Raw genomic sequence first — 25,289 nt, 5'->3', positions numbered from 1 at the left:
ATCCTAAATTGACCCAGCGAGTGACCCACTTAGCCATAACCCCTACCCCTCCCCTCGCCAAACCTCCCCCTCTCTCCTAAGTGACAGAGCAGCTAAGGGATTTACCCATCTTGACCAAGGATAGAGGAAGCAGCGAAATTCCAAAAGATGGGTTTACCCCGCCTTTAACGGGCCGAAATCGAATTAACCGTTTAACCCATCCCATGTGAAATTAAATCTGTGAGCCTTGCATAAAACCCCCTCCTAACACAACGTAATTCTAATTCAGTTCAGCGGATTCAGGCTTTAGTTGAGCCCACGTCAGCTGTCACTCTGCCCTATGGGCCGGGCTCCATCAGCAGAAGTAACACATACAGGCACACAGAGTAGCTACATTGCTGGGGGACTCTTAGACCACTCTGTCCAACAGGGTGTTAAAACAGGGACAATGTGCCACGGGAGGTCACTGAACTCAAACACCCTGCTTCACTCGTTTGCCAGCCTGCGCCTTGCAACGTAGCGCCATATCTGAACTTTTTTTTTTACAGAAAGGACGGCAATAATGCCCACTGTAAGGGAAATGGACAGGTAAGGCTAGACATGGCTGTAAATCTAGACTGCAGTCTGTCTGGAAGTTGTTAAAGTACAGTAGCCCAATATCAGCCCATTGTTAACGAGCCCGTTATCTGTTGCTGTAAATGTGTCAGGGTGTGTTCGGCAGGCGTGTGTAGGCTATCTTCTAAATGTGACTCAGCGGATCTCCATGCAGTACAGTGCTGCTCTATCAGGGGTTGGTATAGTAGGGTTGGACTCTGATGTCTGACCCAGATAAGGTTATGTTGTGGCTGAGGGGCACATTAAAAAGTGCCAGGCTTCAACTTCCCCTAAAGCAAAGTCTGCTCAACTCACAGAGATGCAGCTTTACACTTGGTGGAAGGATGCCAGTAGGTGGAAGGATGCCAAAATGTATACATTTAGGATGGACAATAAACCCATTGCAATGATGTATTGATCGTAATATACTTTACTGTATGCAAGATATTGAGTCCTATTCTATCTAAACTCAGTAACCAGATATCTGGTCTAAAACACATTTTGTATTGTGCTACAAGAATGCACGTTTACATTCACACACTAATACCATGTCTACTGCAAGAAAGTCCACTGCATATTGATTTAAACCTGCTTTCTAGCTAGGCAAGAATATTGTTATTTTTTCACTTATCTCAGGAATCTGGTAACTGGGTTGGATTGAATATGGTTCCTTGTATCGCTACTCAAACACTCAGATTCTTCCCTCTCTATTCTCCCTTCTATCTCTTTCCATGCATGCTTCAAATAATTTGTTTACAGGCTAACACACCCTATACTTCCTCTCTCAAATTGAATTTGAGTTGTAAATTGTGCTTAAACAACCTTGCCCAATCTGTGTGGGCAGTAGTGTCTCCAGAGCCAAATAGCAGTGGCCCTGCCTCAGTGCACTAATCTGTAACTGGTAGAGTCACTGAGGACACCGCCTGATTGGACACCAATTGAAACAGATGATGCTCCACCTCTCTTTGATTGGATGAGGCCAGGGGCGGACTGGCCATCTGGCATTTCGGGCAAATGCCAGATGGCCTGGTCCATTTTTAACCTAGTGGGCCTGTCTAACTTGGGTTTCATGCGTAAAATGATCATTTTCTGGATCATAATGGCAGCTTCAATTTTCAAAATGGTCCGGTACGGGGGCCTCAAGGGAAAAAAATGGTCCGGTTTGTCAGAAATGCCAGAGCCGATTTCTGATCCCAGTCCTGAATAATAACTGTGGTTATTAGCCAATAGAAGGCTTGGCAGTTGAAGCAGGTAGTCAGACTTAGGGTTAGGGTTCACTTCAGTTGAATAGTCAGATGCACATCTGTGACTTAACATCCATGTCCTTCCTTGTCTTCTCTCTCTCACTGTTCCGCTCTGGTCATCACACTTTCTGTCTCTGCAACCATCTGTGTCTGTGTCTACATCGTCAGCACAGAAACGTCCCCCTCATAGCATAATACTTCAGGTACATTATGTACATCATTACGTTGCAGAGTACCTCTCTCCATATAGCCTAGTTCTATAGTTATAAGGCATGATGCTGAAGCCCAAACCACAGAGATTTCAAACACAGTAAAAGAACGACAGACCAAAAGAGTACAGGGAGGATGGGTTAGAAAATGGTGAAACAATGGCCGAAATAAGATAGAAGTTAGAGAGAACAGGGGAGATGGAGAAAGAAGAGGAGAGAGGAAGGGAGAGCTAAATTAAGAAACAAGGAATGTGTAATTTGAGGAGAGATAAAGAGAGCGCAGAGGGCTGCAAGAGAAGAGGAAAAAGAGTGGAAGAGAGAGAGAGAGAGAGAGAGCGAGGGAAGAGAGAGAGAGAGAGGGAGAGAGAGAGAGAGAGAGAGAGAGAGAGAGAGAGAGAGAGAGAGAGAGAGAGAGAGAGAGAGAGAGAGAGAGAGAGAGAGAGAGAGAGAGAGAGAGAGAAAGAGTGAGATGAGGCGACGTAGAGGCCCTATCGGAGTCTGAAATCAGAAAGGGTTTTCTGGGTCATGTTCCTGTCAGCTCCAGTGAGGAGATAGGGAGAGATAAGGCGCTGGAGGAGGAGAGAGATAACACAGGATGAGGAAACACACACAGGCATATTGTCAGACAGGCAGACAGTTGAAAGAGAAAACAGCAGGCTCCATCAGCTCGGTAATGGCTGCTTATGCTCTACCTGGATCACTCTGACAAATACACACTACCTGGACAGATTACCAAACACACCTAAACACCATATAATTATCCAACTGTCCAACACACTTAAGGACGCACACACACATCCTCCACAACCTATGATATAAAGACAAACATAATCATAGCCGCCTACACACACTGGCACAAGTGCTCACACACATTCTCCAATGCCTACTTAAGTGTCCCTTTTCATTCATGTTTCATCCAATTGAGCACGTGCAAAGTTAATCATGTTTGTTCGTTATGTGAGGCGAATCATTGTTCCCGCCCGGCAGAGTTGTATTATTGACAGGGGATGCGGGGTGAAATGTTGAACATGTAAAGGGGATTGGAGATCTGAGATAACGCTACATCAGTTAAGGCTCAAGCCAGCCCGCCCCCAGCCCGCCCCCACACTGCAACCCCATTTCACAAAGAGGAGGACAAATAACAAGACATTATAGAGAGCTATCCAGCCAAACTAACCCAGTCTGACAACCCAGTCAGAACACAGCCATGGGGAAGAGGAGAGAGAGAGAGCAAGGGTGAGTGAGTGAGGGAAAGAGCGAGCGAGCGAGTGAGAGGGAGAGAGAGAGGGAGAAAGAGAGAGAGGGAGAGAGAGAGAGAGAGGGGGGTGAGGGAGAGAGGGAGGAAGAGGGAGGGAGAGACACACACACAGAGAGAGAGAGAGAGAGAGAGAGGGGGAGTGAGGGAGAGAGCGAGGGAGAGAGAGAGAGGGAGAGAGAGAGAGAGAGTAGCCATGTTAGCTGTGCTACTTCTGTTTGTGTTACTTATATCAATGCTAGGTCCCTGTGTGACTGTGTGTGTGGCAGCAGCATTACATGTGTTAGCTGTCTGTGTGGCAGCAGCATTACATGTGTTAGCTGTGTGTGCAGCAGCATCATCACATGTTAGCTGTGTGTGTGGCAGCATCATCACATGTCTTAGTTGTGTGTGTGGCAGCATCATTATATGTGTTAGCTGTGTGTGTGGCAGCATCACCACGTGTTAGCTGTGTGTGTGGCAGCAGCATTACATGTGTTAGCTGTGTGGGTGGCAGCAACATTACATGTGTTAGCTGTGTGTGTGGCAGCATCATCACATGTGTTAGCTGTGTGTGTAGCAGCAGCATTACATGTGTTAGCTGTGCGGGTGGCAGCAGCATTACATGTGTTAGCTGTGTGTGTGGCAGCATCATTACATGTGATAGCTGTGTGTGTTGCTGCATCATTACATGTGTTAGCTGTGTGTGGCAGCAGCAGCATTACATGTGTTAGCTGTGTGTGTGGCAGCAGCATTACATGTGTTAGCTGTGTGTGTGGCAGCATCATTACATGTGTTAGCTGTGTGTGTGGCAGCATCATTACATGTGTTAGCTGTGTGTGTTGCAGCATCATTACATGTGTTAGCTGTGTGTGTGGCAGCAGCATTACATGTGTTAGCTGTGTGTGTGGCAGCAGCATGACAAGTGTCAGCTGTGTGTGTCGCAGCATCATCACATGTTAGCTGTGTGTGTGGCAGCAGCATTACATGTGTTAGCTGTGTGTGTGTGGCAGCAGCATTACATGTGTTAGCTGTGTGTGTGTGTCTCCTGAGTGGCGCAGTGGTCTAAGGCACTGCATCGCAGTGTTAACTGTGCCACTAGAGATTCTGGTTCGAATCCAGGCTCTGTCGCAGCCGGCCGTGACCTGGAGACTCATGGGCGGCGCACAATTGGCCCAGCGTCGTCCAGGGTAGGGGAGGGAATGGCCGGCAGGGATGTAGCTCAGTTGATAGAGCATGGCGTTTGCAACGCCAGGGTTGTGGGTTTGATTCCCACGGGGGGCCAGTATAAAAAAAAGATGTATTCACTAACTGTAAGTCGCTCTGGATAAGAGCGTCTGCTAAATGACTAAAATGTAAAATGTAATGTAAATGTGTGGCAGCAGCATTACATGTTTTAGCTGTGTGTGTGTGGCAGCATCATCACGTGTAAGCTGTGTGTGTGGCAGCATCATCACATGTGTTAGTTGTGTGTGTGTGGCAGCATCATCACATGTGTTAGTTGTGTGTGTGGCAGCATCGTTACATGTGTTAGCTGTGTGTGTGGCAGCAGCATTACATGTGTTAACTGTGTGTGTGGCTGCAGCATTACATGTGTTAGCTGTGTGTGTGTGGCAGCAGCATTGCATGTGTTAGCTGTGTGTGTGGCAGCATCATCACGTGTTAGCTGTGTGTGTGTGTGGCAGCATCATCACATGTGTTAGTTGTGTGTGTGTGGCAGCATCATCACATGTGTTAGTTGTGTGTGTGGCAGCATCATTACATGTGTTAGCTGTGTGTGTGGCAGCATCATTACATGTGTTAGCTGTGTGTGTGGCAGCAGAATTACATGTGTTAGCTGTGTGTGTGGCAGCATCATTACATGTGTTAGCTGTGTGTGTGGCAGCATCATCACGTGTTAGCTGTGTGTGTGGCAGCATCATTACATGTGTCAGCTGTGTGTGTGGAGGCAGAATTACATGTGTTAGCTGTGTGTGTGGCAGCAGCATTACATGTGTTAGCTGTGTGTGTGGCAGCAACATTACATGTGTTAGCTGTGTGTGTGGCAGCATAATTACATGTGTTAGCTGTGTGTGTGGCAGCATCATTACATGTGATAGCTGTGTGTGTTGCTGCATCATTACATGTGTTAGCTGTGTGTGGCAGCAGCAGCATTACATGTGTTAGCTGTGTGTGTGGCAGCAGCATTACATGTGATAGCTGTGTGTGTGTGGCAGCATCATCACATGTGTTAGTTGTGTGTGTGGCAGCATCATTACATGTGTTAGCTGTGTGTGTGTGGCAGCAGCATTACATGTGTTAGCTGTGTGTGTGGCAGCATCATTACATGTGTTAGCTGTGTGTGTGGCAGCATCATTACATGTGTTAGCTGTGTGTGTTGCAGCATCATTACATGTGTTAGCTGTGTGTGTGGCGGCAGCATTACATGTGTTAGCTGTGTGTGTGGCAGCAGCATTACATGTGTTAGCTGTGTGTGTGGCAGCATCATTACATGTGTTAGCTGTGTGTGTGGCAGCATCATCACGTGTTAGCTGTGTGTGTGGCAGCAGAATTACATTTGTTATATGTGTGTGTGGCAGCAGCATTACATGTGTTAGCTGTGTTTGTGGCAGCATCATTACATGTGTTAGCTGTGTGTGTGGCAGCATCATCATGTGTTAGCTGTGTGTGTGGCAGCATCATCACATGTGTTAGTTGTGTGTGTGGCAGCATCATCACATGTGTTAGTTGTGTGTGTGGCAGCATCATTACATGTGTTAGCTGTGTGTGTGGCAGCAGCATTACATGTGTTAGCTGTGTGTGTGGCTGCAGCATTACATGTGTTAGCTGTGTGTGTGGCAGCAGCATTGCATGTGTTAGCTGTGTGTGTGGCAGCATCATCACGTGTTAGCTGTGTGTGTGGCAGCATCATCACATGTGTTAGTTGTGTGTGTGGCAGCATCATTACATATGTTAGCTGTGTGTGTGGCAGCATCATTACATGTGTTAGCTGTGTGTCTGGCAGCATCATTACATGTGTTAGCTGTGTGTGTGGCAGCATCATCACATGTGTTAGCTGTGTCTGTGGCAGCAGCATTGCATGTGTTAGCTGTGTGGGTGGCAGCAGCATTACATGTGTTAGCTGAGTGTGTGGCAGCATCATTACATGTGTTAGCTGTGTGTGTGGCAGCATCATCACGTGTTAGCTGTGTGTGTGGCAGCATCATTACATGTGTTAGCTGTGTGTGTTGCAGCATCATTACATGTGTTAGCTGTGTGTGTGGCAGCAGCATTACATGTGTTAGCTGTGTGTGTGGCAGCAGCATTACATGTGTTAGCTTCGTGTGTGGCAGCATCATCACATGTGTTAGCTGTGTGTGTGGCAGCAGCAGTACATGTGTTAGCTGTGTGTGTGTGGCAGCAGCATTACATGTGTTAGCTGTGTGTGTGGCAGCAGAATTACATTTGTTATCTGTGTGTGTGGCAGCAGCATTACATGTGTTAGCTGTGTGTGTGGCAGCAACATTACATGTGTTAGCTGTGTGTGTGGCAGCATCATCACGTGTTAGCTGTGTGTGTGGCAGCATCATCACATGTGTTAGTTGTGTGTGTGGCAGCATCATCACATGTGTTAGTTGTGTGTGTGGCAGCATCATTACATGTGTTAGCTGTGTGTGTGGCAGCATCATTACATGTGTTAGCTGTGTGTGTGTGGCTGCAGGATTACATGTGTTAGCTGTGTGTGTGGCAGCAGCATTACATGTGTTAGCTGTGTGTGTGGCAGCATCATCACATGTTAGCTGTGTGTGTGGCAGCATCATCACATGTGTTAGTTGTGTGTGTGGCAGCATCATTACATGTGTTAGTTGTGTGTGTGGCAGCATCATTACATGTGTTAGCTGTGTGTGTATGGCAGCGTCATTACATGTGTTAGCTGTGTGTCTGGCAGCATCATCACATGTGTTAGCTGTGTGTGTGGCAGCATCATCACATGTGTTAGCTGTGTGTGTGGCAGCAGCATTGGATGTGTTAGCTGAGTGTGTGGCAGCATCATTACATGTGTTAGCTGTGTGTGTGGCAGCATCATCATGTGCTAGCTGTGTGTGTGGCAGCATCATTACATGTGTTAGCTGTGTGTGTTGCAGCATCATTACATGTGTTAGCTGTGTGTGTGGCAGCATCATCACATGTGTTAGCTGTGTGTGTGGCAGCAGCATTACATGTGTTAGCTGAGTGTGTGGCAGCATCATTACATGTGTTAGCTGTGTGTGTGGCAGCATCATCACGTGTTAGCTGTGTGTGTGGCAGCATCATTACATGTGTTAGCTGTGTGTGTTGCAGCATCATTACATGTGTTAGCTGTGTGTGTGGCAGCAGCATTACATGTGTTAGCTGTGTGTGTGGCAGCAGCATTACATGTGTTAGCTTCGTGTGTGGCAGCATCATCACATGTGTTAGCTGTGTGTGTGGCAGCAGCAGTACATGTGTTAGCTGTGTGTGTGTGGCAGCAGCATTACATGTGTTAGCTGTGTGTGTGGCAGCAGAATTACATTTGTTATCTGTGTGTGTGGCAGCAGCATTACATGTGTTAGCTGTGTGTGTGGCAGCAACATTACATGTGTTAGCTGTGTGTGTGGCAGCATCATCACGTGTTAGCTGTGTGTGTGGCAGCATCATCACATGTGTTAGTTGTGTGTGTGGCAGCATCATCACATGTGTTAGTTGTGTGTGTGGCAGCATCATTACATGTGTTAGCTGTGTGTGTGGCAGCATCATTACATGTGTTAGCTGTGTGTGTGGCTGCAGGATTACATGTGTTAGCTGTGTGTGTGGCAGCAGCATTACATGTGTTAGCTGTGTGTGTGGCAGCATCATCACATGTTAGCTGTGTGTGTGGCAGCATCATCACATGTGTTAGTTGTGTGTGTGGCAGCATCATTACATGTGTTAGTTGTGTGTGTGGCAGCATCATTACATGTGTTAGCTGTGTGTGTATGGCAGCGTCATTACATGTGTTAGCTGTGTGTCTGGCAGCATCATCACATGTGTTAGCTGTGTGTGTGGCAGCATCATCACATGTGTTAGCTGTGTGTGTGGCAGCAGCATTGGATGTGTTAGCTGAGTGTGTGGCAGCATCATTACATGTGTTAGCTGTGTGTGTGGCAGCATCATCATGTGCTAGCTGTGTGTGTGGCAGCATCATTACATGTGTTAGCTGTGTGTGTTGCAGCATCATTACATGTGTTAGCTGTGTGTGTGGCAGCATCATCACATGTGTTAGCTGTGTGTGTGGCAGCATCATCACATGTGTTAGTTGTGTGTGTGGCAGCATCATCACATGTGTTAGTTGTGTGTGTGGCAGCATCATTACATGTGTTAGCTGTGTGTGTGGCAGCAGCATTACATGTGTTAGCTGTGTGTGTGGCTGCAGCATTACATGTGTTAGCTGTGTGTGTGGCAGCAGCATTACATGTGTTAGCTGTGTGTGTGGCAGCATCATCACATGTTAGCTGTGTGTGTGGCAGCATCATCATATGTGTTAGTTGTGTGTGTGGCAGCATCATTACATGTGTTAGTTGTGTGTGTGGCAGCACCATTACATGTGTTAGCTGTGTGTGTGTGGCAGCATCATTACATGTGTTAGCTGTGTGTGTGTGGCAGCATCATCACATGTGTTAGCTGTGTGTGTGGCAGCATCATCACATGTGTTAGCTGTGTGTGTGGCAGCAGCATTGCATGTGTTAAGTGTGTGTGGCAGCATCATTACATGTGTTAGCTGTGTGTGTGGCAGCATCATTACATGTGTTAGCTGTGTGTGTGGCAGCATCATTACATGTGTTAGCTGTGTGTGTTGCAGCATCATTACACGTGTTAGCTGTGTGTGTGGCAGCACCATTACATGTGTTAGCTGTGTGTGTGGCAGCAGCATTACATGTGTTAGCTCTGTGTGTGGCAGCAGCATTACATGTGTTAGCTGTGTGTGTGGCAGCATCATTACATGTGTTAGCTGTGTGTGTGGCAGCAGCATTATATGTGATGCTGCTGCATATTATTATGTGTTAGCTGTGTGTGTGTGCCTGTGTGCCTGTGTGTGTGGCAGCAGCATCACATTTTTCAGCTGTGTGTGTGTTTTCTCTCTGTGTTGTGTGAAGCTCTACAGTATCAGCACAGTGTGATGGTGGGTGTCTTTTGTGTGTGTGTGAGGTGAGAGGATATGGCCCGTTACGTTACAGAACCTGGGAAAGGAAGATGGGCCTCCCCCTCTCTCTGTTCATTATCCTAATTAGTTTCTTAATGGCATACATTAAAAGTATGTCACTGGTTGGAGGAGGGTATCAGGACAGATTGGAGAAAAGAAAGGAATGGATATACTGTATCTACAGTATATGTACAAAAACAAATATGTCCTATATCTTCTATACGTTTCTAATATCAGATATGAGTATAAAGGCCAGCATCTAAAAACACTTCACACACGCTAATATAAAAGCTAACATTTTATGGTTGGAGACATGTTATAACATGTTTGCTCACAGACCATATAAACTAAGTACCATCCTTTGTCAGGCCTTAGATGCCAACACATCAGGTTAACTGGTACCTGACAAGTCTCAGTCCATCTCTAGTACCTGAAGAGAGTAGACAGTCTGACTGGCACCTGACAGGTCTCAGTCCATCTCTAGTACCTGAAGAGAGTAGACAGTCTGACTGGCACCTGACAGGTCTCAGTCCATCTCTAGTACCTGAAGAGAGTAGACAGTCTGACTGGCACCTGACAGGTCTCAGTCCATCTCTAGTACCTGAAGAGAGTAGACAGTCTGACTGGCACCTGACAGGTCTCAGTCCATCTCTAGTACCTGAAGAGAGGAGACAGTTTGACTGGCACCTGACATATTTCAAGTTTTATTAGTCGTATATACAGGATACACATGGTGTACACCAGACTTCCCCAACTAGCGGCTCGCTGGCCGAATTTGGCCTGCGGGTGATTTTATCTGGGCAAAAAACAAACAAAAAATATTACTTTTATATTTGGACATAAATGACTGTCAAAACACCTCAGCTCAAAGTGATTTTAATTTTGGAAATCTGTTCCAAAGTATTCCCACGCATAATAGAGAGATATATGTGATCGGATACAAATAAATTTAAGCATGGTTTGAAATGATTATGTTTTCGTCAAATGTTATATTTGTTTGGGTTTCTTGCGGTCAATTTGCTGTCTACAAATGATTTGTAATTATGTTACGGCCCCCTGACCATTCGCTCAAGAAAAACTAGGCCCGTTCGTCAAATCTCTGCCCTGCTAGAGCTGCCCCGGTCAACTGTAAGTGCTGTTATTGTGAAGTGGAAACATCTAGGAGCAACAACGGCTCAGCCGCGAAGTGGTAGGCCACACAAGCTCACAGAACGGGACCGCCGAGTGCTGAAGCGCGTAGTGTGTAAAAATCGTCTGTCCTCGGTTGCAACACTCACTACCGAGTTCCAAACTGCCTCTGGAAGCAACCTTATCACAAGAACTGTTAGCCGGGAGCTTCATGAAATGGGTTTCCATGGCCGAGCAGTCGCAGACAAGCCTAAGATCACCATGAGCAATGCCAAGCATCAGCTGGAGTGGTGTAAAGCTCGCCACTGGAAACACGTTCGCTGGAGTGATGAATCACGCTTCACCCTCTGGCAGTCCGAAGGACAAATCTGGGTTTGGCGGATGCCAGGAGAACTCTACCTGCCCCAATGCATAGTGCCAACTGTAAAGTTTGGTGGAGGAGGAATAATGGTCTGGGGGTGTTTTTGATGGTTTGGGCTAGGCACTTTAGTTCCAGTGAAGGTAAATCTTAACGCTACAGCATACAATGACATTCTAGACGATTCTGTGCTTCCAACTTTGCGGCAACAGTTTGGGGAAGGCCCTTTCCTGTTTCAGCATGACAATGCCCCAGAGCACAAAGCGAGGTCCATACAGAAATGGTTTGTGAGGAAGAACTTGACTGGCCTGCACAGAGCCCTGACCTCAACACCATCGAACACCTTTGGGATTAATTGGAACGCCGATTACGAGCCAGGCCTAATCGCCCAACATCAGTGCCCGACCTCTCTAATGCGCTTGTGGATGAATGGAAGCAAGTCCCTGCAGCAATGTTCCAACATCTAGTGGAAAGCCTTTCCCAGAAGAGTGGAGGCTGTTAAAGCAGCAAAGGGGGGACCAACTCCATATTAATGCCCATGATTTTGGAATGAGATGTTCGGCGAGCATATACTTTTGGCCATGTACTGTATGTACATATAGGTAGGGATAAAGTGACTTATGATGAGGTGGTGTTGAAGGAGTCAGGTGCAGGATGGTAAATCACAGAATAGCAGGCTTTAATCTGCAAAATACAGGTTTACGCAGAAATGCGTCAAACATACTCCAGGGAACAAAACAGGCGCACTGGAAAATACAAGACACACGGGAAAATACTCCTGTCGATACAAAATACACGAGCTCCACCGAGCTTCACTAACCTCCACAATAAACAATCACCCACACAGACAAGGAAGCAGAGGGAACACTTATACAATGACTAATGAGGGAATAAGGACCAGGTGTGTGTGATTGAAGACAAGATAAATGGAGTGATGATAAATGGATCGGCAGTATCTAGTAAGCCGGTGACGCCGAACGCCGAAACCTGCCCGAACAAGGAGGGGATGCAGCCTTGGCGGAAGTCGTGACATGACTAGGCAACGGGATAGATAATGAACAGTAACAGCAGCGTATGTGAAGAGTCAAAAATAGTTAGTTCAAAAAGGGTCAATGCAGATATTCTGGGTAGCTATTGGTTAAGTATTTAACTAACTATTTAGCAATCTTATATCTTCAGGGGTTGAAGCTGTTCAGGGTCCTGTTGGTTCCAGACTTGGTGCATCGGTACCGCTTGACGTGCAGCAGCAGAGAGAACAGTCTATGACTTGGGTTGCTGGAGTCTTTGACAATTTTTAGGGTCTTCCTCTGATATCGCCTGGTATAGAATCAGGAATTCCCCAGGGCAGCTATCTAGGCCCCTTGCTTTTTTCCATATTTAGTAACGACATGACACTGGCTTTGAGTAAAGCCAGTGTGTCTATGTATGCGGATGACTCAACACTATACACATCAGCTACTACAGCAACTGAAATAACTGCAACACTTAACAAAGAGTTGCAGTTAGTTTCGGAATGGGTGGCAAGGAATAGTTCTGAATATTTCCAAAACTAAAAGCATTGTATTTGGGTCAAATCATTCACTAAACCCTAAACCTCAACTACATCTCGTAATGAATAATGTGGAAATTGAGCAAGTTGATGTGACTAAACTGCTTGGAGTAACCCTGGATTGTAGACTGTCATGGTCAAAGCATATTGATACAACAGTAGCTAAGATGGGGAGAAGTATGTCCATAATTAAGCGCTGCTCTGCCTTCTTAACAACACTATCAACAAAGCAGGTCCTACATGCCCTAGTTTTGTCGCACCTAGACTACTGTTCAGTAGTGTGGTCAGGTGCCACAAAGAGGGACTTGGGAAAATTGCAGTTGGCTCAGAACAGGGCAGCACGGCTGGCCCTTAAAAGTACACGGAGAGCTAACATTAATTATATGCATGTCAGTCTCTCCTGGCTCAGAGTGGAAGAGAGATTGACTTCATCACTGCTTGTTTTTGTAAGAGGTGTTGACAAGCTGAATGTACCGAGCTGTCTGTTTGGAATACTGGCACACAGCTCGGACACCCATGCATACCCCACAAGACATGCCTCCAGAGGTCTCTTCACAGTCCCCAAGTCCAGAACAGACTATGGGAGATGCACAGGACTACATAGAGCCATGACTACATCGAACTCTAGTCCACATCAGGTAACTGATGCAAGCAGTAGAATCAGATTTTAAAAAACAGGTAAAAATACACCTTTTGGAACAGCGGGGAATGTGAAGCCACACAAACATAGATACATGCATACAAACACATGATAACATACACACTATACACAGGTACACATGGATTTTGTTTTATAGATATGTGGTAGTAGAGTAAAGGCCTGAGGGCATACACTTAATATGTTGTGAAATCTGTTATGAATGTATTGTAATGTTTTTAAAATATATAACTGCCTTAATTTTGCTGGACCCCAGGAAGAGTTGCTGCTGCCCATAATAAATACAAAATACAAAATAGAGGTCCTGGATTGCAGGGAGCTCGGTCCAAGTGATGTCCTGGGTCGTACCCACTACGCTCTGTAGTGCCTTGTGGTCGGATGCCAAGCAATTGCCATACCAAGCAGTGATGCAGCCAGTCAAGATGCTCTCAATGGTGCAGCTGTATAACTGTTTATCTGAGGGCCCATGCCGAATTTTTGCCCGTGGCCCGTGCCCTCTTCACGTCTCTGTTAATGTGTGTGGGCCATGATAGTTGCTTAGTGATGGAACTTGAAGCTCTACTTGCTCCATAACATCCCCTTCGATGTGGATGGGGGTGTGCTCGGCCCTCCATTTCCTGTAGTCGACATTCTACTCCTTTGCCTTGCTGACGTTGAGGGTGAAGTTGTTGTCCTGGAACCACAGTGCCAGATCCCTGACCTCCTCCCTTTAGGCTGTCTCATCATTGTCGGTGATCAGGCCTACCACCATCATGTAATCTGCTAACTTAATGATAGTGTTGGAGTCGTGCGCGGCCACGCAGTCGTGGATGAACAGGGAGTACAGGAGGGGACTAAGCATGCACCCCTGAGGGGCCCCCGTGTTGAGGGTTAGTGTGGCGGATGTGTTGTTGCCTACCCTCACCACCTGGGGGCAGCCCGTCAGGAAGACCAGGATCAAGTTGCAGAGGGAGGTGTTTAATCCCAGGGTCCTGAGTTTAGTGATGAGCTTGGAGGGCACAATGGTGTTGAACGCTGAGCTGTGGTCAATGAACAGCATTCTCACATAGGTGTTCTATTTGTCCAGGTGGGAAAGGGCAGTGTGGAGTGCAATAGAGATTGTGTCATCTGTTGATCTGTTGGGGCGGTATGTGAATTGGGATGGGATCCAAGGTGTCTGGGATGATGGTGTTGATGTGAGCCATGACCAGCTTTTCAAAGCATTTCAGTGCTACAGGGCGATAATCATTTAGACAGGTTACCTTGATGGTCTGCTTGAAACATGTAGGTATTACAGACTGGGTCAGGGAGAGGTTGAAAATGTCAGTGAAGACACTTGCCAGCTGGTCAGCGGAAACTTTAAGTACGCGTCCTGGTAATCCGTCTGGCCCTGTGGCCTTGTAGATTTTAACCTGTTTAAAGTTCTTACATCGGCTACGGAGAGCGTGATCACACAGTCATCCAGAACAGCTGGTGCTCTCATGCATAGTTCAGTGTTTCTAGCCTCGAAGCGTGCAAAGAAGGTATTTAGATCGTCTGGTCGGCTTGCGTTAATGGACAGCTCGCGGCTGGGTTTCCCTTTGTAATCCGTGATAGTTTGCAAACCCTGCCACATCCGACAAGCGTCAAAGCCGGTGTAGTAAGATTTGATCTTGGTCCTGTATTGATGCATTGCCTGTTTGAGGTCTGTTGTGCTCTCTTGACGTGAGTGGTGATGTTGTTGGTCCATGTCAAGTCCTCGGTTATGTGGATCCCGAAGAACGTAAAACAGCTGACTCTCTCTACTGCAGTCCCATTGATGTGGATTGGGGCGTGTTCCCTCCTCTGCTTCCTGAAGTCAACAATCAACTCCTTTGTTTTGCTGACGTTGAGGGAGAGATTGTTGGCTATATGCTGACTCGTCGTTGTTGGTTTTCAGGCCTGCAACCGTGGTGTCGTCAGCAAACTTGATGATGGAGTTGGTGTCGTGCAAAGCTACACAGTTGTGGGTGAACAGGGAGTAGAGCAGAGGGCTGAGGACACACGCCTGGGGGGCCCAGTGTGTTAAGAGTCAGTGTGGAGGAGGTGTTGTTGCCAATCCTCACAGTCAGTGGTCTGCCCATCAGGAAGTCCAGGATCCAGTTGCAGAGGGTAGTGTCCAGACCCAGGGCTCTGAGCTTGATGACGAGCTTGAAGGGAACAATAGTGTTGAATGCTGAACTGTAGTCAATGAACAGCATTCTCACATAGGATTGTTTGAGCGGTAGACAAATTGGAGTGGGTCCAGTGTGCCTGGCATGCTAGCCTTGATGTGGGCCATGACCAGCCTCTCGAAGCACATGTTGACAGTGTGACGGGGCGATAGTAATTTGGGCATGTCACCTTGGTTTTCTTGAGCACTGGGACAATATTGGTCTCCTTGAAGCAAGTGGGGACTACAGCCTGGGACAGGGTTGAAGATGTCCAAGAAGACGCCGGCCAGCTGGTCAGCGTACACTCTGAAGACGCGGCCAGGGATGCCATCTGGGCCGGCGGCTTTGTGAGTATTACATATTTCACGAGTCTGAGTTGTCGAACATCGATTAAAGTTTGAGTTTCTATTGTCTTTTTAAGCCCCTAATGGATTTGCGGAGCTCGTACCTCCTTGCCTTGTACAAGTCGTGCAGTCTGCCAGTCTGACTGGCACCTGAGCGGTCTCAGTCTGTCTCTAGTACCTGAAGAGAGGAGACACAGTCAGACTATAGTGATGATGATGACTACAGAGATCCTCTTCCTGAAGCCATTACATCATCACCATCACACTACACAGGGCCAGATTGTTGGGCATTTTTTACATCTATTAAAGATTTAGCTGCTTGGGGACTGAGCACCATACCGAAAATTAAGCCTCTGGCATAACATCAAATCCCATAGAGACAACAATGCCAAAGCCTCAGGGGTGGTAGCAGAATGTGAGTGTGTGTGTGTGTGATCATTTATGAAAGAGTGTATGGCAGCCTATGAGTACAGTATATAGCCCTACAGGTGCATGCTATAGTTAATACCCCAGTTACAGAGATCAACTCTATATTATCCTGGTATCCTCTCTCTCTCTATCTCTCTCTCCTCCCTCCCTCTATCTGTCTGCCTGTCTGTCTTTCACCATCCCTCTCTATCTCTCTCTCTCCATCCTCCATCCCCCTCTGTCCTGGTCTCTAGTTAACAGCTGGTGGAGAGAATTCCCCTAATCCCATGACCACTGTAATCTCTCTCTGCTCACACAGCTGTCTGTAAAAATAGCCTTTCTTCACTCAGCACGTGTGTGAGTGTGTGTGTATGAGAGAGAGAGAGATAGAGAGAGATAGCGGGAGAGAGAAAGAGAGAAAGAGATTCCCTGCAGAATTCCTGCCTCCATGTCAAACTTCTTCCAGCGAAGAGATCCAGAATGCCCAGCAATATGCTTCTGTTGTGTGTGCGTGAGAGAGAGTGTGTATTTGAGTGAGAGAGAGTGTGTGTGTGTGTGTGTAAGAGAGAGTGTGTGTGTGTTAATGTGAGTTGCTGCCAGAGCCAGAAGGTTAATGAATCACTGTGTTAAACTTCCTCAATCCAATTAGTGTGGTAGTCTTACAGCATGACCTTTATCAGCGAAGAAAACACACACACAAACACACACACACTACACATATACAATACACACATGCTGTTAGGTTAAGCACATGCAGAAAACATGCAGAAACATACTACAGATGGATGCTTGAATGGACACAAGTATGAACAAGCAAATACAAAGGCCATCTATCATCTCTGTTGCGCTCTCTCTTTCCACACACACACACACACACACACACACACACACACACACACACACACACACACACAGTGTGGTGTGGTTCCGATTGTTGACCTAGATCGGTGAGGCCACATGTCACTTTGTGTTATTCACAGTAATCACACAGCCCCCCTCCTCCTCCTCCTCCACACACACACACACACACACACACACACACACACACACACACACACACACACACACACACACACACACACACACACACACACACACACACACACACACACACACACACACACACACACACACACACACACACACACTGGGAACAGTGACTGGATTGTCACTAGCGAGTGGCCCATGTTCTCTCACAGTCTCTGCATCTCTCCTTAACCCTCTCTCTTTCTCTGTCCGACTCTCTCTCTGTCTGTGTCTTTGAGTTCATCACCCCAAAAAATCCATGGCAAAACATATTTATGACATACAGAGACAGACATATGCACTCACATTTAAGACACACACACACACACACACACACACACACACACACACACACACACACACACACACACACACACACACACACACACACACACAGAGTGAGCAAACTGTCTCCTCCTTTTCGTTATTTCAGCTTAACACTGATAAATAATCCAACAATCTCCTCAATTATTAACCTCTCTAAACAGCACAGGATGATGCACCATGACACTATAAACCACAAACTGTCACAGGCCAACCTACCAACACACTCATTCACAGAAAAATGCACAGTCAGGCAAAACACACACCCACGCACACACACGCACACACACGCACACACACACACAAAATCACACACACACACACACACACACACACACACACACACAAACACACACAGTCACACACACACACACACAAACACACACACACACACACAAACAAACACACAAACACACACAGTCACACACACACACACACAGTCACACCTGGAGCATCAGATTGAGAAAAGTCCAAACACAGACAGACAGCAGCCCTCCTCTGTGATGTGAATCAATCAGATGTGATCGTGGTGTTGCGTTGTTTGACTGCCATTTTCATCGCTCTGTTGTCTTGGCTGAAGTGAGAAGAGCCATATGACTGCAGAGCGATCAAACCAAGTTGACAGAGGTATTATAACAGCAGCACACTGAGACAACAGCGCAGGAGAACCGCTCACTGAACACTCTGATCTGACACTAAAACATGTCTGTGTAATCTACTATTCTTACAACATACCTGCATCAACTTGTCTGACTTTATCTAACCGGATGCAAAATCACTACTGAGCACAATATGTGACAACCCAAAGCTAGAAAAGCTGACATACCCACACACACAGACACATAGAGACACACAGAGACACACACAGACACACACAGACACACAGACACCTGCAGATTTGGCCCTGAGTGCCATGTTGGCTGGCTAGGCTGGTCTGGTGGTGGCTGTGGTGGCTGTGGAATGGCTGGCTGCCTGACTCTGAGCTGTGGGCTGGAGTCCCAGTCGACTGGGTCATTCCCCCACTGTGTCCTTGAGCTCTCCATGGCGCATTACGGCCAATTAAACACCAGTGCTCAAACGACCTCAACATGTTTATGCAAATATGTAAAACAGCAGGCCGGTGAATTAATTCCCTCTCCTCGCCCAGCTTTCTGTGTCTCTCAGTGCTCCAACTCATTACTGCCATATTGGAAAAATTAACAAACGCCAAGATAGGTTAATTAAATGTGATTTCCCCGCGGTTAGGTTCACACACGTACGCACACACGTACACACACACGCACACACGCCACACCAACGCATGAACACACACACACACACACACACTAGCATCTGTCCATCTAGCATCTGTCATAAAGGCAGCTAGAAGAAAGAACAACAGCAGAATGCCCACATCAAAATATACAACCATTTCATAACCTTTGTAAAGAATCGATTGAAGAAAAAAATGTAATCTTGTCTACATGCAGTGAGGTGAGACATCTTTTCCAAGCACTCTTGTTTGGATTTGCAATACAAGAGTGTATCATCATGCCTTTCCATATTTCCCCAGTGTGGGGAGTGGATGTGATGTGAGTGACACTTTAGTGTCTCGTCTGTCTGTCATGGCTGGATCAGAGCAGGCCCATGTAGAGATCTGCTGACATGCTCCTGTCATGCAGGGGAGTACACACACTCCTGAGCCCCAGGCATCACACACACGCATACATGTGTGTGCACACACACACAAACACTCTGCCACCCCTGAGGGGCTGATCTGTTGTCACTGTTGTTGTGAGAGACATATGGAAATTATTTCTCGACACAGAAATGCATGACAAACAGGAATTTTCCTGAAATGTTCTGTAACGATAGTGTTTCCATGGTGTTCAGTAACGATAGTGCTTCCATGGTGTCTGTAACGATAGTGTTTCCATGGTGTTCTGTAACGATAGTGTTTCCATGGTGTTCTGTAACAATAGTGTTTCCATGGTGTTCTGTAACGATAGTGTTTTCATGGTGTTCTGTAACGATAGTGTTTTCATGGTGTTCTGTAACGATAGTGTTTCCATGGTGTTCTGTAACGATAGTGCTTCCATGGTGTTCTGTAACGATAGTGCTTCCATGGTGTCTGTAATGATAGTGTTTCCATGGTGTTCTGTAACGATAGTGTTTCCATGGTGTTCTGTAACGATAGTGTTTTCATGGTGTTCTGTAACGATAGTGTTTTCATGGTGTTCTGTAACGATAGTGTTTCCATGGTGTTCTGTAACGATAGTGCTTCCATGGTGTTCTGTAACAATAGTGTTTCCATGGTGTTCTGTAACGATAGTGTTTCCATGGTGTTCTGTAACGATAGTGCTTCCATGGTGTTCTATAACGATAGTTTCCATGGTGTTCTGTAATGATAGTTTCCATGATGTTCTGTAATGATAGTGTTTCCATGGTGTTCTGTAATTATAGTATTTCCATGGTGTTCTGTAATGATAGTGTGTCCATGGTGTTCTGTAATGATGGTGCTTCCATGGTGCATACCACACCTTTCTAAAACGTGTCCCTTTTCACACTCACACACACACATCCCATCCTCTCTCTCACATGCACACAAGCACACACGTCCCCTCACCTATGATGTAGTAGTCCTGCAGGGTCTTGAACTCATGTCCCCACAGGTTGGGGGAGAACTCCTGGAACTTGATGGTGAAGCGCATGTCACTGTTGGGCTTGTCACAGGTGAGCAGCAGGTTGGGCGCGCCCATCACCTCACAGCGGTCAGCCTGCTCGCGCGTGGACACCAGGTACAGCTTGTAGTACTCATACTCACTGGGGGAGCGGGGGCCTTGGGGGTTGGAGGCTGGGCAGATCAGGTCTAGACGATCCCCTATCTGGGGGTACAACACATACCCCCTGTCATCCTGGAATCTGCAGAGAGAGAGAGGGAGGGAGAGAGTCAGAGATGAGAATGGTATCCACGGCAACCAGTGATTGGCAGTGTGATATTTACCCATCTCTGTGTCTGACAGCTTGTGTTTGGAGAGGAGGCCTCATCTATTCATGGCACAATTTTGAGGCACAGACTGTGGGAGCACTGGGTGTGAGGGTACATGCACGGCTGTGGGAGTGGTATGTGTGTTTCTTTCTGTAGATGTGTGTGCCCATCCCCAGGGACCACTTCAGTCACATCACACATTACCCTGTCATTTAGAGGATGCCCTTATTGAAATAAATTCCCAGTGAATACAAATCAAATCACAGCCTCATATCAGCACACGCATCAACAACATTAACAAGATGTTTAATAAGACTGAAATTTGCAGCCGACCATTAGACAGACGGAGTCAACTCCGCAATACAGAGCAGATTCAGTGAAGGAATGAAGACTACAGACTTGGATGAGTCCTTTGTCTGGGTAATTCTGCATGATTTCACAATGTTTGCCAGCAAGCTGGAGTAAAATGTAAAAAAAAAAAAAAAGAAATCATGGACAACTAAACTCTCTAATTGTCTCCCTAATAATCCTAAAGTCAATTATGCTGCCATGGTTTCCGCTTCTGTTTTCAATACAACTTCTTAGACTTGTGGGATTTCGCGGTGGTCTTTGTAGTCTGTTGGGCATTCCACTGTAAATTCCCCATAATTCCTGCTAAATCCAACAACGCCAGTTCACAGTCTAGACTCTAGAGGACACACTTAATTCACTGTGAATTCACGGTCATTTCACGGTCATTTCACGGTCATTTCACAGTGAAACCTTGCTAAGCTCCCCACCTTGAGTCTCACACACCTTCAGTAACAAACTCAATGTAACATCAGAGTATATTACACCACCTGATGACAATAGCTCTGTGTAGAAGAACCCTTGAGCAGATGAAGGCGCAGAGAGCACTTAGTTCCCTGAGAGCCTGGTGACATTTCAGCACAGGGAGGAACAAGCAGACAATTAAAACAGGGTCCTCCAGGCTTCTTTTCTCTCTCTCTCTCTCTTCATCTCGCTCTCCTTCTCTCGGATCAAGGTGTTTTGGGAGAGAGGGAAACAAGAGTTTGGGGCGTTTGACGAGCATGACAATAAATCATTGGCTGTTACGTTCACTTTGAGGTTTTCCTGTGACATAGGCTACAGTAGGAGACACTATGAAGGATACAGTATGTACCATGTAGTGGCTTTGATCTGGACCATAATGGACAACTAAAACTAGGTCCTGGTCCTGCATGATCACAGTTAGAGAGGCCTGAGCTTCACAGTGATCTGATCTGCACAGATAGAACAGAGAATGAGAGACACTGACCTTTTCATTTGTCAGGACACATCTCACAGAGACATCTTATGCTCAGCACACACATCACATCCATGCTATCACATTGGATCCTACACTAGTTATTCTACACACACATATAGCAATGTAAGTAGATAATTATTGTGCAGCCCTTTGAGTTTTGAGCCAGCTCTTCCCTATGTTGAGTAATCAAATAATGTCTATCACTAGCTATGTTTCCATCCAATTGGTGACAGATTTTCATGTGAATATTCTAAAATCCGCATAAAGAAGATATGCAAATTTTCCCACCAGTGGTGTTTCCACCAAACGGACTTGTTGCAAATAAAAATCAGTGTGTGATGACATAGTGCACACAAAAGTTTTCATATGCCAAATAAAAATCTAAAGTTTAATGTGTTTCCATCGCATTTTCAACTACCGATAGTTTTGTCACAAAAACTGTTGCATTAAATAGCAAATGTGCCTACTCTGGTCTTGGCACGTACGCTCTATCCAACAGCTGGCAGATACAGTGCGGGTAGGCTGTGCGGATAGGCTAGCCTACATCAAATCAAATGTATTTATAAAGCCCTTTTTACATCAGCAGATGTCACAAAGTGCTTATACAGAAACCCAGCCTTAAACCACAAACAGCAAGCAATGCAGATGTAGAAGCACGGTGGCTAGGAAAGAATCCCTAGAAAGGCAGGAACCTAGGAAGAAACCTAGAGAGGAACCAGGCTCTGAGGGGTGGCCAGTCCTCTTCTGGCTGTGCCGGGTGGAGATTATAAGAGTACATGGCCATTAAGGCCAGATCGTTCTTCAAGATGTTCAAGTGTTCATAGATGACCAGCAGGGTCAAATAATAATCACAGTGGTTGTAGAGGGTGCAACAGGTCAGCACCTCAGGAGTAAATGTCAGTTGGCTTTTCATAGCCGAGCATTCAGAGGTTGAGACAGCAGGTGCGGTAGAGAGGGAGAGAGAGAGGGAGAGAGAGAGGGTTGAAAACAGCAGGTCCGGGACAAGGTAGCACGTCCGGTGAATCATGTCAGCAGGTCCGGGACAAGGTAGCACGTCCGGTGAATCATGTCAGGGTTCCATCGTCGCAGGCAGAACAGTTGAAACTGGAGTGGCAGCATGACAAGGTAGCACGTCTGGTGAACAGGTCAGGGTTCAATAGCCACAGGCATAACAGCAGAAACCAGGTGGACTGGGGACGGGGAAAGCCAGGAGTAATCAGGCCAGGTAGTCCTGAGGCATGGTCCTAGGGCTCAGGTCCTCCGCGAGTGGGGGTGGGAGGGGAGAGAGAGAGAGAGAGAGAGAGAGAGAGAGAGAGAGAGAGAGAGAGAGAGAGAGAGAGAGAGAGAGAGAGAGAGAGAGAGAGAGAGAGAGAGAGAGAGAGAGAGAGAGAGAGAGAGAGAGAGAGAGAGAGAGAGAGAGAGATGGGAGAATAAGAGGGTGAATACTTAAGTTCACATAGGACACCAGATAAGACAGGAGAATTTCAGCCAGTGACTCAGCCCCCGTAATAGGGTCAGAGGCAGAGAATCCCAGTGGAGAGAGGGGAGCCGGCCAGGCAGAGACAGCAAGGGCGGTTCGTCACTCCAGTGCCTTGCCGTTCACCTTCGCACCCCTGGGCCAGACTACACTCAACCATAGGACCTACTGAAGAGATGAGTCTTCAGTAAAGACTTAAAGGTCGAGACTGAGTCTGCGTCTCTCACATGGATAGGCAGACCATTCCATAAAAATTGAGCTCTATAGGAGAAAGCCCTACCTCCAGCTGTTTGATTAGAAATTCTAGGGACAATAAGGAGGCCTGCGTCTTGTGACCGTAGCGTACGTGTAGGTATGTACGGCAGGACCAAATCGGAGAGATAGGTATGAGCAAGTCCATGTAATGCTTTGTAGGTTAGCAGTAAAACCTTGAAATCAGCCCTAGCCATAACAGGAAGCCAGAGAGGCTAGCACTGGAGTAATATTATATATATTTCTGGTTCTAGTCAAGATTCTAGCAGCCGTATTTAGCACTAACTGAAGTTTATTTAGTGCTTTATCCGAGTAGCCGGAGAGTATAGCATAGCAGTAGTCTAATTTAGAAGTGACAAAAGCATGGATTAGCTTTTCTGCACCATTTTTGGACAGAAAGTTTCAGATTTTTGCAATGTTACGAAGATGGAAAAAAGCTGCCCTTTAAATATACTTGATATGTTCATCAAAAGAGAGATCAGGGTCCAGAGTAATGCCGAGGTCCTTCACAGTTTTCCTTGAGATGACTGTACAACCATCAAGATTAATTGTCAGATCAAACAGCAGATCTCTTTGCTTCTTGGGACCTAGAACTAGCATCTCTGTTTTGTCTGAGTTTAAAAGTAAAACATTTTCCGCCATCCACTTCCTTATGTCTGAAACACAGGCTTCCAGGGTAGGCAATTTTGGGGCTTCACCATGTTTCATCGAAATGTACAGCTGTGTGTCATCCGCATAGCAGTGAAAGTTGACATTGTGTTTCCGAATGACATCACCAAGAGGTAGAATATACAGTGAAAACAATAGTGGTCCTAAAACGAAACCTTGAGGAACACCGAAAACGTACCGTTGATTTGTCAGAGGATGAGATTATGTTGAGATTATGAATAATAGCGAGAATATTTGTATTTGTCAAATGGCAGTCAAGCATCGATCATCATGTCACCAGAATAAGACCGTCAATATTTATTGAAAAGGAGCATTAAGATCACCGAGCACTTAAACTGCATGGTTTCCTGAGTCCGAGTAGGAGGACCACACACCATATCATCACGGGACTCCACGTTTACTTCCATATGATGGTTATTATAACAATATTTGCGCATAATGGCATTTCCACCACTATTTCTTGCATAATTAATTTTACCGACACTAAAAGATCCCACTATGTCCAACGATCAAATTATCTGTCGGCATTCATAAAATTGAACCAAAACTTCCTGTTTCCATCACAGCTGTAGTGATTTTGTTTATACGGTATGACTTTACTCACATAAAAACTGTGGATGGAGACGTGGTTACTGCATTTTCCCACCAGAGATGTATTTCCATCAAACTGACTTGTTGCGGATAAAAGGCTGTGCGTGATGATGTAGTGCACATAAAAATTACTTTTGCGGTTAGATTACCATGTAACAAATATAAAATACAAGTTAAATTGGTTTCCATCGCATGCTTTCCCGAGTCGTAGTGAGAGGCCCACATAACATGTCATTGCGTGACTCCAAGTTTACTTCGATAGTTATTATATCAATATTTGCGCCATTTCTTGCATAATTAAGTTTACCGACACATAAAGATCCCACCTTGTCTAGTGTATTTTGTTTTGTCTACATTTTGAACTGTCACGATCGTCTGAGGAAGCGGACCAATACGCAGCGTTGCGAGTGAACATAATGACTTTATTAAATAAAGCAACCACGAAAAAACAACAAATGACGATAGTGAAGTCCTCTGTAACACTGACAGAAACATGGAACAAAAACCCACAAACAAACAGTGAAACACAACAGTTTAAATATGGCTCCCAATCAGAGATAACGAGCCGACAGCTGACACTCGTTACCTCCGATTGGGAGTCACACGACACCAATCAACGACCTAGAAATAGACACCCAGAACTCCCAACCTAGAAATAAAC

At 46.1% G+C, this 25,289-nt stretch overlaps 1 protein-coding gene across 1 annotated transcript in view; it reads right to left on the bottom strand.

Moving 5' to 3' along the window:
- The window catches only part of LOC121541798 (ephrin-B2-like), a 65,348-nt gene that overhangs the window by 6,058 nt on the left and 34,001 nt on the right, over nt 1-25,289 (bottom strand). The window contains exon 2 of the mRNA XM_041851101.1: nt 19,989-20,284. Within this exon, the coding sequence (XP_041707035.1) occupies nt 19,989-20,284 (296 nt within the window). The remainder of the gene's footprint in view (nt 1-19,988; nt 20,285-25,289) is intronic.

Source organism: Coregonus clupeaformis, chromosome 27 (genome assembly GCF_020615455.1).
Source record: "Coregonus clupeaformis isolate EN_2021a chromosome 27, ASM2061545v1, whole genome shotgun sequence".
Classification (NCBI taxonomy): domain Eukaryota; kingdom Metazoa; phylum Chordata; class Actinopteri; order Salmoniformes; family Salmonidae; genus Coregonus; species Coregonus clupeaformis.
The sequence above is the reverse complement of the archived record's forward strand: the minus strand, read 5'-3'. Positions and strand labels throughout refer to the sequence as shown.